The sequence below is a fragment of the Uloborus diversus genome, chromosome 1 (assembly GCF_026930045.1).
Source record: "Uloborus diversus isolate 005 chromosome 1, Udiv.v.3.1, whole genome shotgun sequence".
In the NCBI taxonomy this organism is placed as follows: domain Eukaryota; kingdom Metazoa; phylum Arthropoda; class Arachnida; order Araneae; family Uloboridae; genus Uloborus; species Uloborus diversus.
The window spans coordinates 1,743,232-1,767,511 of NC_072731.1; the positions used below are offsets into that span (position 1 = coordinate 1,743,232).

Below are 24,280 nucleotides of genomic sequence, written 5' to 3' on the forward strand. Positions count from 1 at the left end.
TAAAAATACTATAAACATAAGATATTTCAATTCAAAATAAAAGTGCATTTTGATAAATCTCAGCAATTAGCACTAGATAGTTTAAGTAAAATGTTTTTCTATTTAAATCTTAAACGTCATGATTATTTTTATCTTATGCTAATAAGGTATTATTTTTTATTTTCCAGGCATAGACTTGTCAAGTACAGATGAAATTTGCGAAAAAGTTGAAACTCAAATTGCGTGAAGCAAATTTTCAGTAGACAGTTAATTAGAATATTTTGGACGGAAAGTTTGGTTCATTGACATGAACTGAAGCATACGAGTTCCAGAAGAAACGCACTGATGAACTGGATAGAATTTGAATTGCTTTTTTGAGACATTTTTCGCATAGTCATTGCAATACAATTTGATGCATAGCTTGAGCTCAAATGTTTTGCTTTAAATTTAAAGATTTGTTACTCTCTAAACCTAAAACATGCTAGAACTAATCATTGGACAACGTTCGGGAGTGATTCGCGTTAATTATTTTGTCATGAAAGCTATATTTTGGTCTCACATTTAATTCATAAATTTTCGAAAAGCCAGTTTTGTTCGAGATTATAACCAATATTTTTGAGATTTATTTAAAAATGTAAAACACTATGGCTAGCAACGATTCATTTATGGCACTTGTTTGGAGGGTTAAAAAAAGTGGTAAGTTACCTCTTTAAAATAAGTGCTTTCACTTACACCATTTAGTTCTTGTTAGAGTTAATGTTTAAAACATTCTATTAAGTCATCAGCAGTAGCCTATTACACTACCTAACCATTAATTATTGCTGTCATTTTGAAGGCCAAATAGCTGCTATCATTTAAACTTCGATAATAATTTTCCGAAATTTCCTAATATAAATAGTCAACTGACACTTATAGCACCTGAAGCTTATGGAAACTATAAGCAACTGAAATTGTCATAACACATTCTTTGTATACAACTATTTGCATTGCATCCCACTAAAGAGTGTGGTGTTCACTCGTACGTAATACAACAAATGAATAAGACGATGAACGAAATACTCACAGCCTCTTCAAAAATGAATAGATTCAAGGCAGATTTAGTGTCGAAACAGTTTATGTTTCACAGACATGAAGAAAACGGTACGTGTGTAAAGAAGATGAGCCCATATAGCGCTTGAACTAAACTTGCGAATTCGCTTCAAACACTAATTTTCTGTCTACATAAAGTTATTATGATTCAGCAGTAAATAGAGTGAAGCACAACTTTTGATATCAATCTTCATCATGGCCAACATCTGGAATGATACTCGTGCTGATGGGGAAGAGAGCATGGAAGAACTGTTTTCGGAAGAAAAGAACTGCAAAACCAGCTATGAAAATTTCACGAAAAATTTTGAAGGTAAACATATTTCATTAGTTCTTATCATTTTTTTTACGAATTAATTAAATTTGATGCCGTGTTAACCTTTTTACTTCCTTTTACAAAAAAGGAATTATTGTATTCGCGAAAAAAATTTCACCCAAAATCGGCCTTAATTTCCATTTTGCTCACCCCCAAATGAATGTTGAGTTTTTTTTTTCAACCCGAACACACGTGGATATGTGCCTAGGAACCTACAGACACCCGAAATATGCATTTTGACGATCCCCGAGTTAATTACTACAACGAATTTTCTCGTGACGTCCGTATGTACGTATGTATGTGCGTATGTGTGTATGTATCTCGCATAACTCATAAACGGTATGTCCTAGAAAGTTGAAATTTACTACGTAGACTCCTAGTGAGGCCTAGTTGTGCACCTTCTCTTTTGGTTACATTCGGATGATCCTAAGGGGGTTTTTTGGCCCCTCTTTGGGGGGAAATCATTGTTAATTTCGATGTAAACTCAAGTGGTGTTATAATTTGTCGGACACTTGGCGATATATTGCCAGTCTTTTGGCCGCCAAGTTTTGTCGCCAATTTGGCGATGTTTTTTTTTTTTTTAATTTTAAATTTGGTTTCTATTTGGCTATTGTTGGTGATATTTAGAGAGTAAACAATTGAATCACATTAAAAATGTCAATAATGGGGAAATGACATTAAATTGGAGTAAAAGGAAGTCATGTGATGCACACATCAGCTCGTTTATAAACACTCTTGCATGTCGAAGGAGAAAAACATAATTAATGTACATTGCATCTAATCTACATTGGCATGCATTTATATTCGCCGTTCATTCAATGGTTATAAACTGAAAGTACAGTAGTACTATTACATACTGACTCCGTTATAGCTCAACATCGTTAATGTGGAGTTTTCAATTTTTTATTCATATATATCTCCCGACGTTTCGATCCGAAAATCTAAACTTGAACTCAAAATAGGTAAAATGATTTTCTCTTTAATTTTATGTTAGCAATTTCTTCAAATTGAAGCCGAAGTAGGTTTTTTAAATAAATTTAACATTTTGTCTGCAGTCTATGCGTGTTGTGCATCGGGGATATTGATTTTTCCTCTTGCTCTAATATTGGAAATCTTTTAATTGTGTAGGAAAACTACAGAAGTTTTATAAACTACGTGATGGGATGTTCAAGAATTTCAATTTATTTTAAATAAAACTCATCAGAAGTTGTAGAAGTGCCCATTCCTGACTCCATGTCATCGCAAAAATGCATTAATTTTGCAACACCCAATCCAGGAACTTTTGTCTTCAAGTGAAGGAGAAATTAGAGTCTTACATCTCTAACCAGAAATTCAAAAGACGAATGTGGAATTAATCTCACCGCAAAATCACATACTTTGCGCAAATCCATTAGTTATTCGATTTTGTTCCTGAATTTTTTGGAATTTGTGTTGATATTAATATTTTCAGAACGTAGTGATATTGGGAATTGAATTCAAAATTTCCATGTTATGTCATTTTCAATTGTTTTTTCGATTGCCAACAATATTTTACTGTAAAACGAAGAATGTTTCAATTATTTTTTGGTCGCTAACACAATTAATAATTAATTAGTGCGTTATTATTGCAAATAGACATTTTACAATTACAGTTACTTTAAATGATTTGTTATTTTAACAGTAAAAAGATATGAACATACTCTATATTCAACATCCAGCAGTAAATGAATTTTTATCTGCTCATTTCTTGCTTTAAAAATATAAATAACATCACTACGCGTTAGAATATGCTAGTTATTTCTATTTTTAACTCATTATATTCTTTTTGGATTTTTTAATTGGTTAAAATTTTATTGAAGTTGAAAACTTAACAGAACAGTTGGTACTTTTGCATTTATCCAGGTTTTTTTTCTTTGATTAATGATGCATGAATTCGGTTTTAATAAAAACAATCGAGTTGATAGGGCTATTGAAATTTTTCTTGCTCTTATTGACGAGTTATTAACCCTACAAACAAATTATAAGGACTCACTTTGCATTGTTTGCATCGTAACTAACGATTATTTTTCTTTTTTCATTCAAAATTCCTAGCAAATGTTTGAAACAATGATAGACACAAAAAATCAATATGGTAGAAGATACTTAATATAATTTTTTTGCACGAAATAAAATTAGTGCATGGAAAATCAGACTTGTTAAAATGTAGATGAATTCCTGATATTTTATGGGAAATTCTTAAACAATTACCCTGCATGACAAAATTTTACTTTCTTTTCTATAACATTGAGTTAAATACTGTTCAACCACGGATTGCATGGAATTTTCAAACGCCCAGATAAGATGAATCTATGTGAATAAGGGGGAAAAGTAAAAATTTGATGCGCGTATTCCGCTCATTTGAGAGAGACTCTGCTTCTGCAAAAGCTGACATCGCTAAAAAATAATAGATTCGTCCATTTCCGGCTGTAAAACGGATGTTTTTCTTTCCATACAATCCGTGGTCAGACAGTACCTGATTTATGCCAATTTGGACCTGCTAACGAGGAAACATCACGATCAAGGAAATTCAAAAAAATTCCAAATTGGTGGCATTCGAAAGAACATTGGAAAACATGTTTATGGCACTGAAACTACGTGCCCTCGTGACCACGTTATCGAAATATGATGTCTTAAAAATTGCCGAAATTTTTAGTAAAGTCGCCAAATTTAGCGAGTTTTGTTCAGAAATGGAAGGTACGGCGCGAATTCAACATCTGCATCTGACAAGACATTTCACTTCCATATTTGGTCACCACCAAAGCGCGTGAGAAATATCGCATTAATTCTTTACTCGGGGTGACTACAATGGCGCGGGGTGCCGTGGCACAGACTGCGGCATTGAAATTTTTAGGGGCTTGTGTCCGGCATATTAACGTGCAACTGTATAGGGGAAAACGCCACAGCCCGAAATATTTGTTTTTTTTTATTGTAAAAACAATGGAATTTTTTGTTATTCTTAAGACTGTTAAAAAAACTGATGTTTAAAACTTTTATGCTTCTGCGGGTGAAATATTTCCACTGAAAGAGTTTATTCGATGATGAAACTGTTTTGAAAAAAATATGATAACCGTAGAGAAACGGTAAACACACTTTAAAGTCTTTTTTTTTTTTGAAAAGTCGTAAATCTGAAGTCTTCAACAGTATCTAAATACGAAGAAAACGACATTTTTAAAGATTTCAAACCATGTTCTCAAATTTAAAAAAAACGATTTCTGTCAGATATTTCCAGTGTGTTTTTCGTTATGTATATCGTTTTCAAGTTATGTGTAAACCCTCTAACAAGTCAAATAAAAAAAAAACTATTAATTTTTATTTTGCTCGTATTTGAATTCCCTTTTAACGTGAAACATAATTGGTAAAAGTGACTTCAGTATTTTTAAAAAAGACTAAATAACATGCAATATGATGTGCATTTACGTTATAGCTACTTTCAGTTGCAGTGACAGACTTTTTCGAACTACAGGGGTTGTTGTAATGAACGTCGACTATAAAAATTTTGATAAGAATCTGTTATGAAGTAATTTCCGACATCGTTAGTTTTGCTGTGCAAATTTTTGACATTTACTATCCGTTGTTTTCTTTTTTTAATTATTATTTTTTTCGATTTTAAATTAAACATTTTCGCTAGCAGTGGTCAGACAATAAAACTTCATGAATGATAATAACTTTTGAAAAAATAAATAAGAGCTGGGATACTACAATCCATGATCATGTTCTTTCAACATCAAAAACTATCCATTTTATTTTCAATATATAAGCTTTAATAAGCATGTTTTTTTTACTTATTCATATTAATTCTCGTACATAATTATTAATTACTTACAACACATTTCATTACAAGAGTACAAACTTAAATTAGTTAAGTAAAACACACTTGAAATGCACTTAAATTCTGAAATGCATTATTATCACGATTACAAAGTTAAATCCTTCGTTCAATTTCGTTATAAAGTTGTAGCTCCTCTGGATAAAGCTCTCTAGTTTCCATTTCACAGGCTTCATAGTTACTTTTTAATTTTACCCACACAAGTAAAGGGTTGATTCGAAACATCGTTTACGCGCTTTGCAGATGACCAGAAATGGAAATGAGAGTCTTGCTAGACGCAGGCGATGAAATCACGTGGTATTTTCCATTTCTTGCCAAGTCTTTAAATTTGGCGAATTTTCGTAAGATTTCGACAGACTTTGACCCCCCATATCTCAAAAACAAAAGGACGAGGGCACACAATATTTGGGTCAAATTTTTTTCTAAAGATACTCTTTCGAATGCGACCATTTTTAACTTTTTTCATGATTACTGAACTCGTGATGTTTCCTGGTAAGCATAAATATATAAACTAAAGTCCTGTAACACGTACCATTTTAAAGTTATGACAAATTTAATTTCCATAAATGGCTAACAACTGATTTTTTTAAAATCAAATCTTAACATGTTTATTTACTTATACATTGAATTTTAATGCAAAAATGGTAATAATATACACTTATACATACATTATGAGGAGAAATAGCACAGGTTTTAGCAGAAAGTAGAAAAATAATTCGCATGTTATAAAAGAAAAAGACGAAAAATTAATTTTTCCTCGTGTGGATAGTAAAATTATCTTGAATTAGAAACCATCAGTAATCTCCCAAAATTTTTCCTTCCATTTTCATTGGTAACATTCTTTTATACGTATAATATCTTTATCAAAGCGGTCACCTTGCTCATCACTCGCTATTGCTAGATTAGGAGGGAAAAAATCGAACTGAAAATGCAAATGTATCTTCAAGGGCATTTTACACAGCATTCGTTTCATATTTTTGCAAGTTTTTCACTTAAAACTTGGCATTTTTAGTTTAAAGACGGACTAAAAATCCTCGAATTTCCTCCTTTAGACACAACTAAGCCGCTAGTTCTTTTTGGGTGAGAGAGGTTATCGTTCTTCATGAGTTTTTTTATTTGTGGGTTGACAAAAATGCCCTAGTTTTAATGAAACATGACTCGATTCGGGAAAAATGCTTTTAAAATATGAAAATCCTATGCCATTTTTGTCTGTAGCTTTGAAAAAAAGTTTCGATTTTATATGTGAGGGCGGAAGAATTATTTTCTTCCTGATTAAGAGCAAAATTCAAACACTAAGTGTTGCCAGTTCAGAAACTTACAGCAATTCTAATTGAAATAAAATATTATGTTAAACAACAACTGTTGCTGATATTTTTTACATTATATACTAATAAACTGTTCTATACTTCTAATTATTGAAATAAATATGGAATTAAATTATTTTTTATCAAGTTATAAACGAGGGTAAGGGAAAATGTTATAGAGGCTATAACTACGAAAAGTGACGTGTTAGACATCCATATAAATTGGTAATTTTGATTACAATTGTGTTAATAATTTAATACACGTAAAATAATTCATGTTAGAAAAATCGTGCCACACAGTGTTATTATTTTTTTTCATTATGAAATAATATATCGTATTCTGAGCCATGAAGTAACAAATCACTCAAAATTTGAAATTTAATTAATATTAAAGTGAACAGAGTAAAACCAAGAAAAATGCGCTTACAAAGGAATAATGTTCTAAAGCGTTAGTAAAGAAATAATATGGGAGAGAGAAATGTGTATTTTCTGTAATTTGAGTAACGTAAAGTTTGCTATTTCAATTCAGAAAACTTGCATCGATACGAACGATTTGCTATAATAACAATTTTTCTGGTTGAAACTGGTGCTTGTCAAGGTTAGTCTGATCATAAAACACAAACATTTGCTTAATATTTAATAATATTCTAACTTATATTTATTACAAACAACTTTTGATGATATAATCAAATATGAATATAACAAAGTTACTGAACAAATATACTCGTATACTTATGCTATTGAACCGAAGTTGGATTATTTATCAGCCCAATAATTTCAAATTAATCTTATAAGGTATGGAATTAAATGTGTAATGAACCTACCGGGCTTCATAAAAAAATATTTCACAATGATGAGGAAAAACATAGTTTTCCAAACAATACAATTTGCTGCGCAAAGTAAAAACTTAAAGTTAAATTTAAATATTGCATAAATTGTGTATGCAAAAAATCTAGTTTTTAATTTTTACTTAGCCTATTTTTCGTTGACAACTAAAACAGATTAACATAATAAATATTTAAACAAATTATCCAATTATAACAGTAGTAATGGGAACATAACTGAAGTTTCTTACAGAATTGAAACTTCAATTTTTTTTCCCTGAAGTCAAACCATCAAAGGGATTAACCACTACAAAAAGATACCCCTATCTTACCAAACATATTTTCTTAGGAAAAGCAGAACTTCCGAAAAGAAAAGTAAGTTTTTCAGCATTGTTATCGTTTTCGAATTCTTAAAAGAAACCAGCATCATGTGAAAACTGCAGCTGACTATGCAAGCTGAAAGGAAGAATTTTGTCTTCCCTTGGAAATATACTCTTGGGTCCTAATGGAGCCGGAGTTCGTAGAAATAAAAGGTCCGTTGAGTTCAGAGTAAATACGGAGAAAAATATTTTCTGCGGTCTATTTGCTGAGAATGGACGAAAATAGAAATGCAAAACTTGGACTCTATTTAAAAAAAAAAAAAAAAAAACGAGACTTGTGTCTGTTAGAAATCTACAGCAGTGATAATTATGGTTGTTCTGTAGTTAGTACTAGAGGGCTTCTGAATTGAACATGTTATTCCAAAAAGAGATAATAAATACCTATCAGAAGCTGAGGAATCTAAAAAGATTATAAAGATCTGAATTTGAGTCTAAGTAGTAAATTACACTACTACTGAGATTGCAGCAAGTAAGATGGGTCTAACCATCAATGAAAATAAAACTAAATTTTTGATTGCATCAAACAGAAATGTAGATACTGCCCCTTTAAAGTAAACAACTATACATTTGAGAATGTCAAGCAGTTTAAATACTTGGGTATAATAATCTCAAGCAGCAATGACCTATAATATTGAGATTAAAAACAGGCTATCCATGGCTAATAGGTGCTTTTATGGCCTTAAAAACAATTAAATTCAAATTACAATAGCATTAAAGCTAAAACAATTCTATATAAAACATTGATAAGACCTGTTGTCCTGTATGGAAGTGAATGTTGGGCTCTCAACAGGGCAGAAGAAGAGCTTTTATTGATTCTTGAGAGAAAAATTTCAAGAAGGATTTTTGGACCAATAAAACAAGATTACTGTTGAAGAAGAGCTTATAACCGTGAAATTTTCATAAAGTATGGCGAACTTAACATCTTAAAAATTATAAAGGCATCTCGCATTAGGTGGCTGGGCCACGTATTTCGATATGCAAATTCATTCCCCATAAAAAGAGTCACCTTCTCCAACACTGAAGGAAAACGCCGAAAAAGAAGACTCCCTGTCGCATATAAACAACCTTTACTCTGCTAGAGACCATGTAAAAATTTGGAGACTGCTGTTTGGCTACCGTGTGGAAACATCATCCGTCTTCTGAAAAGCTTGTTTTGCACGCTCTAATTATTGTTTCATTTCAAAACAAACCATGTCTTCTAGACATTATGAAAAGAGATAACGTTAATTTAAAACATTCAAACGTGAATGTATAACTTCCGAGGAACGAAATTTGTTCATTACGTTGGAGGGGGAAAACATGGCTGACACATTTGTGTCGACTGGCCAATCAGGAGTATCAATACTATTATAAGGTCTCTAACTGAGTAAAGGTTGTTTATATACCTCCCGGTCAAGAGACGGTCTTGGCCTGCAACAGGCTGTAACACCAGCGAAGAAGAAGTAAGTTACACTAAAGGGAAATTCAAATCATTGTTATTTTCAAATACTTTCTGCTAAGTGACTATAGAAATCTAATTGCAACCGGGATTTTGATCTCACTCACAATTTCATCTTTCTAGAAATAGTTGCAACAAACATCTTGGTCTCACAAAATAACGATAATCGCAACCATATTAAAAATTCAATCAGCTGCGAGAACAGTGATTGTTGCCAATAAAACACAGCATTTTGGCACTTAATGTAGCTTAGAATCACTTAAAGAAGAATAAGCCTATACATATACACTCATTACTTTGAGCAACTTCCAGTTTTTAGCGTATCTGAATTTAAAAGAAAAACTTGGTGGCCCACTGCTACCCTCCTCCTCAAGATAATGAATTAAGTTTTATAATTTTTATTTCTGTTCAACGGGCTATCAAAAGTCACAAAATACCTACGTTGCGGGATAGAAGGAAAAGGTTTGCCTAGCGCAAGCAAAAAAAGGGGGACAAGCTTTTTTTTTTTTTTTTTGAGCAATCACGATTGCTTATTGTTCTCACTTGACTCTTCTGAATTCCTTAGATTTTATTTTTCCCCGCCTCCCTCTGCAGCACCACCGTTGACAGGCCTCACGATGCTGTTACTCTTGCGAAATTCGTCTCCAGGTTGCGTCAATATCCTACCGCATACATACACGCACCTACACACATTATAAATATATACACCTACACACACATACATACACATACAAACACATACATACACCTACACACATACACACAACTACCCACACACTCATGCTTGCACACAGACACAAACACATGCCTACACACACATACAGATACCCTCCCCCCCCCACACACACAAACACAAATTCAAATTTTTTTTTTTAATCCCTCTACTAAATATTTACAACGGATTTTTTTTTTTTTTTTTTTTTTTTTTTTTTTTTCGAATTACGTTCATATGGCTCGAAGCGGAATAGAATTCTACATACAATACACTTACAAACGGAAAATCGCAATTTTGGGACTTACGCTTACAAAAAGAAATTTGTCAATACTGTAGACTAGAGTCGCTATATAGACAGGCCGACGCATCAGCTTAAGTTTAGCCTTTTTGGATCGGATTTTTCATTGTTGCACTGCCAGGGTTACCATAACAAAGTTTCGGATTTCGCCAAATTTGCCGAAAATAATACTTTATTCAATAAACAATTCACGTGCCGCTAATAATCGCTCGCAGTGAACAATCACCAAACACGATAACTCGTCAGAAAAGACAACCACTCAAACACGCGCTCCGATCCAAAAAGGCTGATCTCAAGCTGATGCGTCGGTTCGTATATATAGGGGCCTTACTGTAGACAGCTCATTACATCATCCAATGGTTCTGGGAATAAACCTTTTTTGAAGTTTTTTTGAAGTTGTTGAAATCGTTCTCCCTACACTGTAATGATCTATGCAATAGTGCAAAGGCAAAAATTTTGTGACATTGAGAAGTAAATTTTTTGCTGCGTTAAATACTACTTTTAATAAAATTACCAAAGAAAGGGCAAAGCAATTCTGCTTATTTCTTTCAAATTTAAAAGCAGAACCAACATGAAAAAAGCTTTTTTTTTTTCTGGGTATGCTGTTGGTAAACAAATCTTGCTGGTATTATTCCTTAAAAAGGGTTTTATGCAAAACCCTTTTTAGCTATTCTATATCTTCTATAGAACCATTTATTCTTTTAAAATCAAATCGTATGTTAAAAAAATTAAAAACAATGCTTGCCGATGTAAAATAAAAATATATGGTAATATGAAGTAATTTCAAACTTATATTTGATTTAAGGCCAAAAAATACTTTTGGCAAGCTGCTTATTTACTTTTCTATTAGGTTGTTGAAAACACGTTGTTTACTTTTTCGTACAAAGAGTTCAATTTTTATCCTGAACTTAGTGCATTAGTGCATTCTATAAATTCTTTTCTCCCTTTTTGTACCACCTTAAAAAAAAAAAAAAAAAAAAAAAAAAAAAAAAAAAAAACTGACTAGAAAGTTTTATTTCTTTGTCTAACATAAAGTTCAGGCAAAAAGCATTTCATTTCAATCTGAAGCGATCTTTCTTCTGAACTTTTTCAATTATTTTGTCATTTTATTTAAAAAAATGGAAAAAAGTATTTGCTAAACCAACCTTAACGAAAGAGTTAAAGACAGCTTAATATTTTCACTTTACTTTACCGTCAAAGTCTAAAACTCGCTGAAGTTTTTGATCGTGACGTGGTTTTTTAATTAACTTTGAGAACTTTTATTTCTTAAATTTTACAGGAAATAAAAAGTTTATTTTTATCTTCAGAACTTCAAATTGTGTCCGAAAAAGCTTTAAAGCGTTTATTATTATTATTATTTCTTTTTTTTATTTTTTGGTGCCGTATGTCTTACATATTCTTGTTTAAGCTTTTATGAATGTGTTTATTAATAATGCAAGAACTTGAAGCATCCTGAAGTTTTCTAACTTTCTTTTTTCTTTACATTAATAATGCTTCACCTTTATCACAATGTAAGACTTTTCTTTAAAATCATAATGACCAACATTTTGAAATCAAGACTTAAAGGGAAACACAAGTTTAAAAAAAATACATGCCCTGCTTTAAAAAAAAACTTTGTTTTGTCAATCTTTTACATTTTATTTTAAATTATTTCCAGTGCTACAAAATGTTTTTCATCAAAAAAGTGTGCTTTATTTGAAAACTTTTTGAAGCAACAAAGTTTTATCTAAAACACTAAATTTAACCAGTTTTGTTTAAAATAGTACTTTTTCAAAATTAGAAATTGAAAACTATATTTCTTATTTGTCCGTAAAGCATGCTAGGGCATTGTTTAAAATTGTGTTTCCCGTTTATTTTTTGCAGTAAATTTTGACAAAGAGACGTTGTTTCACTGCTTTTATTTAGTACTTGGGCAGACAATTTTTTCCGTCCAAAAATTTCTTTTGATGAGTTTCTATCTGACTCTGCACACGTTTCTTGAGGATCAGAAAAGAAAAGTTCCGTAAAATTTGTTTTGTCGTAAACACCACTGAACCATTATTTTATTTACCTTTGTTAGGATTTTGGAATATGAATTTTTACTGTTATGCCTTGTCGTGTTAAAAAATATAAGTATGTATAAATGTATGTATATTAGGGTGGGTCGAAAAATGAAAATTTTAGATAAGCAAAATTCTAATAGCAAACAGAAGTTGTGTATTGTCATCATAAACATGGGAAAAAATAATGAAAAAAATTAATATTTCTGTCTTTAAATCGCGCATTGGCAGCAAAGTTTGAAAAAAAGATTTAAAAAAATGATTCATTTTCAAATATTTTTTAAAAAATCCAAATGTTAAAGTTTTTTGTTCTAATACCATTTAACTGCTTTCTTTTAATACTCTTTTCATATATCTTTGAAAATATTTACATTCTTTTAGTTTTTACCTTACGTATAAGCAGCAAAATAATGTGAAATCAACCAAGAATCGACGTTTCTAGTTTATTTTGCATATTGCAGTATTTCGTCTTTTTGATCCCAGTTGTATTTTTTTTACAATGAATGTGCAGAATACAGCTTATCTTTATTAGTTCTTGACTTACAAGAGTTTGAATGCAAAAAATCGGGGAACATTGCGTCATGGAGAAAAACGCGTTTAAAGATTTCAAGTTAAATATAATATCAGTTAAATGCTTACATCAAACGTAGTTATGTCTTTTGTTCTAATAAAGATAGAAACAAGATTCAAACGTTCTTTTAAGCAGAAAAAAATTAAAAGTTTTTAAGTGATTTTAAAAAAAATCAAAATTTGACAATTTTTGTGTCTCGGTACCCATTATTACCCCCGACATATTTGATTTTAAAAAATTATGTTGGGGACATTTCTTAAAGAAGAACAACGTAAATGAAATATCTTTTAGGTTTGAACAATTTTTCGTTCAATTGTGAACAGTTCAAAAAACCTGAGCAAAAGCGACTATGGGCGAATATAAATCTCGTACTTAAAGACAGATTTGCTTCAAACAATCCTTCGCGCATTTTTAAACCGTTCAAAAAACCTTAACATGAGCATCGACGGGAAACATAAGATTAATATAGATTCCGAACTTAAAGGCGAATTTACTTCAAACAAACTTTGCTCGAAAAAGCTTTCAATAAGGATTATGTACAGGAGATATTTTTTAGATTTAGCTATTTTAATGGTATTTTTTTAAAAATTTAATTTTTTTTAACATTTACGACAGCACGAAAAATTATTTTAAAAAATGTGCAGATTCTGAATATAATCTCAATTTCGGTTTTAAGAACTATCAAAGAAGTCATGAAAAAAAATACCATATTTCGTAGAATTTTCATAAACATAAGTCAGAGAAAACTACGACAGTATCAAAAGGAAATGAATTCAAAGATCAAATATTTTTACCAGGGCACAGACACTGTGGGAAAATGACCAGCTCCTGCCTCCAACTACAACTATTAGGATTTTAGAGCCTTCAACTCCGACTTCTATATTCCCCAGAACCAGTGTAGCTCCCTCTTAGGCTCTTACTCCACTGCCTTGGTAGAATTACAAACTCGGAGGGAAAATGACCGAATTCGACTCCTGGAACTAATGCCATCTACTCTCGAATCCAACTCCTTTATCCCAAAACCAGCCCGACTCCGACTCCATGACTTCAACTCCGACTTCACAGCCCTGGTTCTTACTCTGAAATGATCGTTGTTGAGATGGTTTGTTTTTATTTTCATTCTAAAGGTTTAATTATGATTATTATCACTTAATTAATTAATTATGATTATTATTTGGCAACGAGAATCAAGAAGAAATTCGTAGTGTTTTGTTTTACTTCTTTTTGCATAGAAAAGGAAGTGTATTCACGGGGAAAAAATTCCCTCAAATTTTGAACCAAATTTTCCATTTTACTCATCCTCGAATGAATGTTGAGTGGTTTTTTCGACCCGACCGCACGTGCCTGTATGTCTAAGAGCGTATGGACGCCCGAAATATCCATTTTGATAATCCCCAAGTTAATTACCAAGAGTTTTCTCGTGACGTCTGTATGTACTTATGTATGTATGTCTCCCTTTTTGGTTGCTTTCGCATATTCTAAAAGGGAACTTTTACACTTTTTTGGGAGGAAAATTGGTGTTAAGTTCATTGCAAACTCAAGTGATTCTATAAGTTGGTAAACATTTGGCTATCGATCGCCAAGCTTTTGGTCGTCATGTATTGTCGCCAACTTAACAACATGTCACAAAATTTGGCGGGGAAAAAAAAAAAAAAAAAAAAACAATTTTTTGAATTCGGTTTCAATTGGTTGCTATTGGCGATAGAGTTAACCATTGAACCACGTTAAAATTCCGATATTGGGGAAGTTTATTTGTGTAAAACGCTTTTTTTGCTTCGTTTCAGGGCAAACTAGGGGTGGACATTTTTAAAGTGTTTCCTTGCTTACCCCAAGGCACTATTATCATTAAATTGGCGTAAAAGAAAGTCATGTGATGATGCTCCCATCAGCTAGTTTTTCTTGAAGAAGGAGCTGTGCAGGCGATTTCGACGAAAATGTTTTTATTGAAAATGAGATTTATTGTTTATTTATTTTCTAAAATATAATAATATTTTTTTTTCTTGGCATCAAAGAAAGATAAAAGCCGTAGAAGCTGCATGTTTAACCAAAAGAACGAACAACAAACGATTCTTTTCAAATAAAATGCATTTATTTTGATGCGCTTTTTAGCCTACTTTCCCAGTAAAAGTCAGAAAAAGAAGAAAAAAGCATGAAAGAAGGCTTAATGCATCTTAAAAATATCCCGAAAAACAAAAAAAAGTCAAAAATAAATAAAATAGTTAGATAAATATTGAAAAATTAAAAATTGGAAAGTAGGGTATTGAAATGGGGAAAAATGTCTGTCGGTCTGTCCGTCTGTCTGTCGGTCCGTCTGTCGGTCTGTCTGTCGGTCTGTCTGTCTGTCCCCCCCCCCTAATAACTTTTGAATGAATAGTCCGATTCAAAATAAACTTTTTTTCGTTCGAAAGATCTCGGCGACGACATCTCATTCCCATAATTCATTTTTTGATTTTAACTATTTTTTGTTCAATTTTGAACTGTTCAAAAAACTTAACATTAGCATCTACGGGGAAATTCAAGGCAATTCCGAACTGTGAGGCGCATTTACTTCAAACAAATTTTGTAGGAAAAAGCTTTTGATGAAAAAATTGTAGATAAGATATCTTTTTGATCTGAACAATTTTCCGTTCAATTTTGAACAGTTCAAATCCCTTTACATTAGCGTCTACGGGGAAACTGAAAGTCAATGTAGATTCCATATTTGAAGGCGGATTTGTTTCAAACAAATTTCGTTGGAAATAGCTCTTGACGCCAATTCCAGACTCCGACTCCGAGAATTTAGGGGCACCTGACCTTGAATCCGACTCCTGTGCCCGACAATTAATCGGACTCCGACTCCCCGACTTCGACTTTGACTTCGTAGCTTTGGCAAAAATTTATACACGGAGGACAAATGACTGACTCCGATTGTTGGATATTCGTCTCCGACTCCTTTACCTCAAAATGAGATTGACTCCGACTCCGACTCGGCAGCTATGGTGTTAACTGTGAAATAATTATTGTTGATATGATTTGTTTTTATTTTCACGCTAAAGTTTTAATTTAGGTATTCAGTTTTCGGCAAATAAACTCGAAGTCATTTATGTTTCTACATAAAGATATGCGCAGACGATTTTTTTTTTTTTTTTTTTGACGATGAAAAATATTTAAGTTGCCATTTTATTGTCTTTATTTATTTTGGTAAGTGCATTAATTCATTTAAAAATCTATTTTTGACAACAGGGGAAAAAGAAACGATTTTTTTTCTTTTGATATGATGTATTTATTTTAATAAGCTTATTGATTTTAATTATTATTTTTTCGTTTTGAAAGCTGTTAAAGAATTTTTTAATGGAAAAAAATGTATTAGCTGCTTTGTTTAAAAGGTGCTGCTATTTTATTTGTTCGTTTTTTTTATAGATGAGTGAGGAATATTTTATTCCTATAAATTAACTTAAAATAATAAAAAAATACGTTTGAAGCAATTTGCGATTTTAGCTACTTTTGAGAATATTGATCAGGTACTAGAAAGTAGTATGGGTATACGAGAAAGTAGGCTCGTATAGTTCTAGACGGAACTTTTTGTTAAGAATTGCTTTTTTAAAATGATTTATTGCGGAGAAAATATATTAGCTGCATTGTTTAAAAGAAGCTACTTCTTCATTTGTTCATACGTATCTATTTCATCAGATAAGACAGGCATAATATGTTTTTAGAAATTGACTTTAATTGTTAAAATGGTATCTTTGACATGATTTGCACTCTTAGTTTCTTAAAACAATACTAACCAGATACTAGAAAGTCAATGTTGGTATCCGAGAAATTAGACTCGTTGAGCTCTTAAACGAAAGTCCAGTTTCTCCGAGTGTGTGCACTAATGTTTCAATTTTACCCTTTTCAAATGTAAATTTTAAGCTCCCTTTTGTGTGATAGTCCTTAGTAGTGATAGCTAGCATTTGGTACGTTGTTAAGATCTTTACTAAATGAACTAAAATTTTTAGAGAAACGTATTTACGCCAATTACTGTATGAACTCCAACATGACAACCAATGCTGAATGCTGTGAACTTGCAAGAAATTCATCTATTATTAAATCGCTTATCAAATCACTTTCATAGACTCACCAACAGACAGAAACCAGTTTTTTCCTAAGTGCACTAAAACTGGGTGAAGAAAACGAACTTTTTATTGAACGTGAGCTCTATGATTTGCATCTCTCTATTTCAAATTCTATTTCTGATTTTGATTATGTTGATAGAACTTCTTGGTCTAGAACCCTTCATTCTACGGAGAATCATCAAGTTGTTTTGAAAAAGAAATTAGCTAAACTTTGTAGAAATTCGAAAGTTGTTCCTTCGGAAAATTTACCAGTGGTAAATAAAAATGTTGTCGTTAATATTTCAAGTGTTCCTTTAAATAGTTCTCAAATTAATGCTCTAAAATGCAATGATAACTTTGCTCTGGCCAGCAAACCTTCTTTTTCTAAGCTTATTGCTCCTATTGAGAAAGCTTTTAAATTTAGTGCCTTATCATCCAATCAAAAAGATTGCGTTAGGCATCTTATTGCTTCTAATGTGGACTTTAATTCTAGAATTTCCAATCCCGTCTTTACTAATACTGTTCGGCGTACTGTAAAGAATTTAACTTCTAATTCAGATATTGTTGTTACTAAAGCTGACAAGGGTGGTCAAATTGTTGTTCTTGACAAATCATCTTATGTTGACAAAACTAATGATTTGATTTCTTCTGGTCCATACTTAGAGATTTCTAAAGATCCTAGTGAAAATGAGTTAAAGACTATTTCTTCGGCTGTCAAGTCTGTTCAGTCTATTCCAATAAATGTTAAACGCTCTGTTATTCCTTCTATTGCTAATTGCGCTAGATTTTATGCTTTACCCAAGGTACATAAAGCTGGCATTCCTTTCAGACCGATTGTTTCCAATATTGGTACGGCTTCTTATAAACTTGCAAAATATTTAGTCTCTGTGTTTTCTCCTCTTATGAGTAATAATGTATTCACTGTAAAAAACTCTATCGAGTTTGTCAAAAAAATTCAGAATTGCGTTCCAAATAATTCTTTTATGGTTTCTTTTGATGTGAACTCATTATTTACGAACGTTCCGGTCGAGGGTTCATTGTTATGCCTTCAGAGTAGACTGTCTGAATTTCATTTTACCTCTAAGGAAATTGAGGATTTAGTTTTCCTTACTCATACTTGTCTCAGGCAAAGTTCCTTTGTTTTTAATGGTAAATTTTATACTATGTTGGATGGTTTGGCAATGGGAAACCCACTTAGCCCCATCCTTAGTGATATTTACATGCATTACTTTGAGGTCAAGTTGTTTCAGAAACTACAGTTTCAATTCTATGTTCGCTATGTTGATGACTGTTTTGTTCTTTTGAACCACGGTCAACTAAGCATTGATGATGCTTTATCCATTTTAAATTCCATTGATCCTCATATTCAATTCTCTTGTGAAAAAGAACAGAATAATTGCCTTCCATTTCTGGATGTTCTCGTTTCTCGAACTGAGTCCGGTTTTGAAACTACGGTTTATCGTAAACCTTTTGCTGTTTCCTTACCCCCACATAGATTATCGTCTCACCCTCCTAATCAAAAATATTCAGCTTTCAACACATATGTTTATCGTGCAATGAATATTTGTTCTTCACCTGAGCTTCTTAATGCGGAACTTAACTATATAAGAGCTGTTGCTGTTGATAGAGACTATCCGCCCACCTTAGTTGATTCCATTTATAAAAAACTTTGCAAAAAATCTCAAAATGTTGTTCTTAATAGAACTTTTAACACTAAGAATTTAGTTGTTCTGCCTTTCTTCCCTGGTATCAGTTTTCAGGTTGCTAAGATTCTGAAGCGATTCCAATTCCAAGTGGTATTTTCTCCTATTAATAAACTTTCTTTCTCTTCTCTTAAAGATTCTATTCACCCTCTTAATTGCTGTGGGATCTATAAAATTGTTTGCAATTGCGGACTCGGATACATCGGACAGACCCGCCGTTCTTTGAAATTTCGGTTAAAAGAACATCAAAGCTATGTGAGAAAACAACAGCTGAATAAATCCAGTATTGCTCAACACTGTTGGGAATCGAATCACTCTTTTGATTTTAGCTCTTATCAAATTATCCAAAAATGCCCCAATTCGTTGGATCTTGATTTTTGGGAATCTTTTCACATACTGAGGAACCGTTCTAATTTAGTTAACGATCTTACTGCAATTCCCTATTTTTCCTCTGTGTGGACTCCTTTGTTAAAATTGGTTTAGATTTGCTATTATTTTTATGTAAACGTCGTACATTTCTTACTTTTATTTTTTCATTTTTTGCTTTCTTATTTCGTTTTGTGATTAACTAATTCCAATATGTTTATCCTTCACTCTGTTTTTTCTGCATTTCTCCATTTGATACATTGCTTCCATACATAGTTTTTCCCGCTGGTAAATTTATTGCTAATTTATTCAGAGTGGTTTCATTTTTGGACTTTTTGCATTGTTTATGGGTTTTCTTTTAAAATTTATTACTTAACGGTTTTTTCCTGATGGAATTATATAATAAATTTTGTCTCCATGTGTCATTTTATCTTTTTTGTTTTGTTTAATTTCTATTTTTTGATATTTATACTACCTCCTGTTCCGCCGTGTTGCTCTTCTCGGATGACTTTTCATCCAAAAGCTCACACTTCTTTGCATTGAAAAAGGTGTTCCTTGTAACACCGAAACACGTGTCTGCAATCATTTGCAAGTTTTTGTGCTTAATAACGTTGGATTACTGACATTTCAATTTTTCAGCACAAAGGTATTTATTCTTTATTTACTTTATCTAAGGTTTTATAATTGTACGTGTTCTCTAAGTGCAATCACTTTATCAAACGATTCTGAGCTATATTAATGACGCTAACGATGACCCCTGCAACAAGCGAGAAACTAACATTGCGGAATACTTTCTACCTAGCTCAGGAAATTAAAGACTTGCTACCGAAAAGGTACATAGGAACACTTTCTACTTTGATAATAACTGACATTTAAAATCTAAGCTTACTTAAATTGCTTCGTCTTAAGCTTACGCGTGATAAAACGAAAAAATAACATTTCTCATTTAATTGCCACACTACTGTATATCAATTCAAATATTTTACAAAGATGCTTTCCTTACTAAAGCCCAAAGAATGTGTAACGGCTATTTAATTATATATCATTTATAGCTTCTCAAAACTTGATAAGGATACTTTAAATCAACTTTTGTTTACTACCTGGAGAAAAAATCTAGTATGTACCGAATTAATGTTCAGACTTTTTTAGAAAACTAAATCAATATAATAAATGTTTGTTATTAAAAATAATTAAGGGAAAAAGAAAAATGCTTGGGAACAGAAGCTTCAGAATATTTAGAGCAAAATATAAACACAGTGATTTGAACGGAAAAGAACAACGAAATAATTGACGTAAAAAAAATCACTTTTTTATAAATTAAATATATACACCGGTTATGTTTTTTTTTTTTTTTTTTAGTGCAACACATTTGGTTGTTTTTGAAAAAGTTTTTTTTTTATTCAACTAAAAGGACCAAATATGCAAAAATAAAATTATTGCCTTTAGCTAATTTTTCTAGAGAACATTTTCGCAGCCTAATTAATATTCCCTCCAGCCCGCAGGGTATTCTGTAAGATAAAATGCAATAAAAATTTCTTTTAAAGCAAAATAATACTGCGGTCATTTTTTTTACTCGTATAAACATTCATGCAAAATTCATCACTGAATTGATGAGCAAATTTATGTCTCTTTTTTGTTGAAATGAAAAAAAAAGAGCTCACTTTTAAAATTTCAATCTCATTTCTTAAAGTACGAGACTAGTTCCTATTCATTTTCAAAGAATTCCCCCCCCCCTTTTTTTTTTTTTTTGTTATCGTGTTTCAGATATTCATAACAAATAATATAAGTAATAACAAAAGTGGAATATATTAGGACCAGCCTATGCTCTTGAAGTGAAATAATTAAAAACGTTTTTGCTCTAATGAGAAAAGGAATTCAAAAACCAATTTTTAATTAAAACATTTCTTCATGTTATTTGCAATGAGTACATTGATTTAATAAGAAAAGGAATTAATGGATTTAATATTAATTTGCAATTACTAGTCAAATTAAGTTTTTATTTTAAAAGTGAAAATACGATGAAATTACCCGAAGGTTTCATACATTAATATCAAAAAACTTTATTCTAATCAGAAAATGAATTCAAAACAAAATTTTAGTCAAGTATTAAATGTCATATTTATGTGCTCATTAGCTAAACTTTTATATTCTAAAGATTTAATGGACTAGTTAATCTACAAGGTCCGGCAATTAATTTCCAGGACTGACGTAACTGTAGGAGAACGAAAAGCCGGAAGATGGCGCTAGTGATTGCACATTCAAGAGCGTTTTCTGGCGCATGTGCAGTGCGATCGGTGTCATTCTAAAGTAAGTGGTTCTCGTGGAAAAGCGCATTAAAACGTTGCTCTCAAACTCCTGTCGTTGAAGTGAAAATGGAGCAAAGAATCAACATGAAAGTTTGCTTCAAATTGGGGAAGACAGCTGCAGAAACAAACAAAATGTTGAAACACGTGTACTTGAACTTTTGAATAGTTTAAACACTTTCAGGACGGGCGCAAAAACGTCGATGAGATCCACACACAGGTTAGAACCCCTATAACTGGAGAGACCGACGCATCCGCCATTTTGGAGCAAGCGTACAACAGGGAAAGCTAACCTTTATTGGCAATCATTCGCCAAACAGGGAACGAGAGAGTCGGAGAGCGAAGGTGAACATTGGCGAAATTTTGGAAACAGTTGGCGTCGATTCCAGGCTGCCCGTCACTTCGCGGGCTATTATTTATCCATTTCTTTTTTCTTTCTGCATCTACCGGAAATCTGAAGAGTAGAAATCTTTTTTTTTTTTTTTTTTTGAGCTGTTTGCACAATTAACAGCCGAACAACCACCCATTTGACTCAATTTAACACATGCCAAAGAAATGTAAACATCAGCAGCAATGCTATCGCTACGAAGCACTGGATCAAGTTTGCTCCAAAATGGCGGATGCGTCGGCTCCTCCACTATAGGGGCATTAACACAGGTCGGCCGCAGTCCGTACGCACACTGGAAGCAATTGAAAAAGTTCGCATTATGGTGACAACAGGAATTGAAGAACTCGTTTTAATGCGCCTTTCCACGAGAACCACTTACTACAGAATAAAGCCGATTGCACTGCACATGCGCAAGAAAACACACTTCAATATGCAATAATTAACGCCATCTTCCGGCATCTTACTTCAATCCTGGAAATCAATAGCTGGACCTTGTATTTTTGATCAATAAGATTCAAAAATATTTATTTGCTAAAAAATCTAGTGAAAAAACAAACAGTTAAAGCATTTTATCATGTGACTCGCTCTATCAGTCATGAAGACGATACAAGAAACGTTAAGTCATTGCCAAGAGAAATCCGTAAGGAATATCGATTTCTTACCCAAAATAATCGTTATTTATTTTGTTTCATTTGGTAAAAGTTGTAACTAGCTTAACACTATGTAGTACTCAAATAGCTAATAATATAACAAATGTCTTACTTTCATTACTGCTGCATTTTGTTTCAGTACTGTGATATAATTTCAATTAATGCCTACGTAATCAATAAATAAAAAAATATGACTGTAAAATCGAATGAATAAATAAGGGTCGGTCTCTGTAAGAAAATAAATAATTTAAAAAAAAGTCTTCAAAAAGGAACAAGTAATGCAATAAATCACGTGCCTTACTATCTATCCACAGCATCACAACATCACCATACCTATGATCTATTCGTTATCAAAAACAATAAGTCACGTGACACGCTGTCTACCAATTATAAAGTCAACAGATAGAGAAACGCCAATTAGTCGCTAAACGGAATCAATAAGCAATCATGATGTTTCAGTAAAAATAATCATTATTTTATTTATTTAGATATAGGGTCATTCCATGTCAAGTGATCCAAAATTTGGGAAATTTTTTCCCTCACCCTTTTGTATTTCTTTGAAATTTGGCTCATCGATCGTACCCTTTGAGGTAATCAAAAGTCCAAATTTTTTAGGTTTTTATCTCGATTGTTTTTTTTATTTATGACACTTTGATTTTTCGAAAAACCCTCTTTTTTTTCATGGATGTTTGAACATAAAATGGACGATAACTCAGCACCAAATATAGCTAGGAAGATTTGGTAAAAAACATTTTAAAGAACATTAGTTGCTGTTTAATGGGATATGCAATATGACTAATTTCAAAAAAAATAATATTTAAAAAATGAAATTTTAATTTTAAATTTAAATTTTTTAGAAAAGGTATAACGAATTTAAAAAAAAAATCTCAAAAACTTTTGTGTATTTTATCTTCATTTGTGCAAAGTTTCAAGTTTGGATCTCAATGGGATCATATTTTTATGAATTTTTAAATAAAATTTGACTTATGAAATAATGACATTTTTCATATTCTAACTAGTTAAATATAGGGTTCTCTTACTAAGGATGGTCTAGTAAGTAGTAATTGATCATGACTATGCTTGAAATGAGCTGACATGAATGTATAGATTGGTACCCCCCCCCCCCCTCCAGCCACACAACCACTTTTTATCTTTTTTTTTTTTTTTCAAAACTGTATTAAAAAAAAAAAAAGCTGACACGTAAGAGTTATAATCATAATAAACTGGGATGCACGCTGCTAAACATCAGCAGTGACTAAGGCTTATAAATGGGGGGGGGGGTCATAAAAACTAAAAGTCAGAAAAACTTTAACAGACAAATAGAACCACTCATTTGCAGCTTTTTTTTTTCTTTCGAAAAGTGGGACGATAGGGGGAGGGGGGAAGAGCAATCTGGAATGAAGCTTAACAACATGGAAGGTTATGCTCAAACTAGCAAAATTTGTTTTATCTTTAACTGCTTTTAATATATGCATAAATATATCTCGCTGCGTTGCTCTCCTTTACAACTGAAACTAAAAAGAAAACTAGCATTAAAGAAAAGAAGACCGCCGCACGCCAAATGTTGTAGAAAGACAGTTTTATGCGGAGATACATATGATCTGATACTTAGATTGAGTTTTAGTTTAGTGTGAAAAGAATGAAACATAATGAGGGGAAACACTCCTATTTTACTATGATCTTGGAGCAAACTATTTCTTTCCTCCCTCCAAAATTGAAAGTTGGCGCAGGGGTAGGGGATGAAATGAATCATAACTTTCCTTATCAGATAGCGAATTAATCAAGTAAATTTTGTGAAGTTCGGATTGAAAAAGAAACACTTGGTCCGAAAAAAAAAGCGTCAGGTGAGGCGTGATACTATTATGGTGTTAATTGTATGTGTGGGTGGGGGGGGGGGGAATGTACGTCGTCTTGCTTTAAAGAAGAACATTTTTATATGCTTTCTATTCATTTTGTTTTATTTTATTGATTTATTTATTTTTTGCGTTTTGAAAATTGTT

At 32.1% G+C, this 24,280-nt stretch overlaps 1 protein-coding gene across 1 annotated transcript in view; it reads left to right on the top strand.

Moving 5' to 3' along the window:
* The first annotated feature begins 1,263 nt into the window (after positions 1-1,263).
* LOC129234271 (diuretic hormone receptor-like) overlaps positions 1,264-24,280 on the top strand; it is an 81,062-nt gene continuing 58,045 nt past the window's right edge. Inside the window, exon 1 of the mRNA XM_054868266.1 lies at positions 1,264-1,378. Coding sequence (XP_054724241.1) covers positions 1,264-1,378 — 115 coding nt within the window. The remainder of the gene's footprint in view (positions 1,379-24,280) is intronic.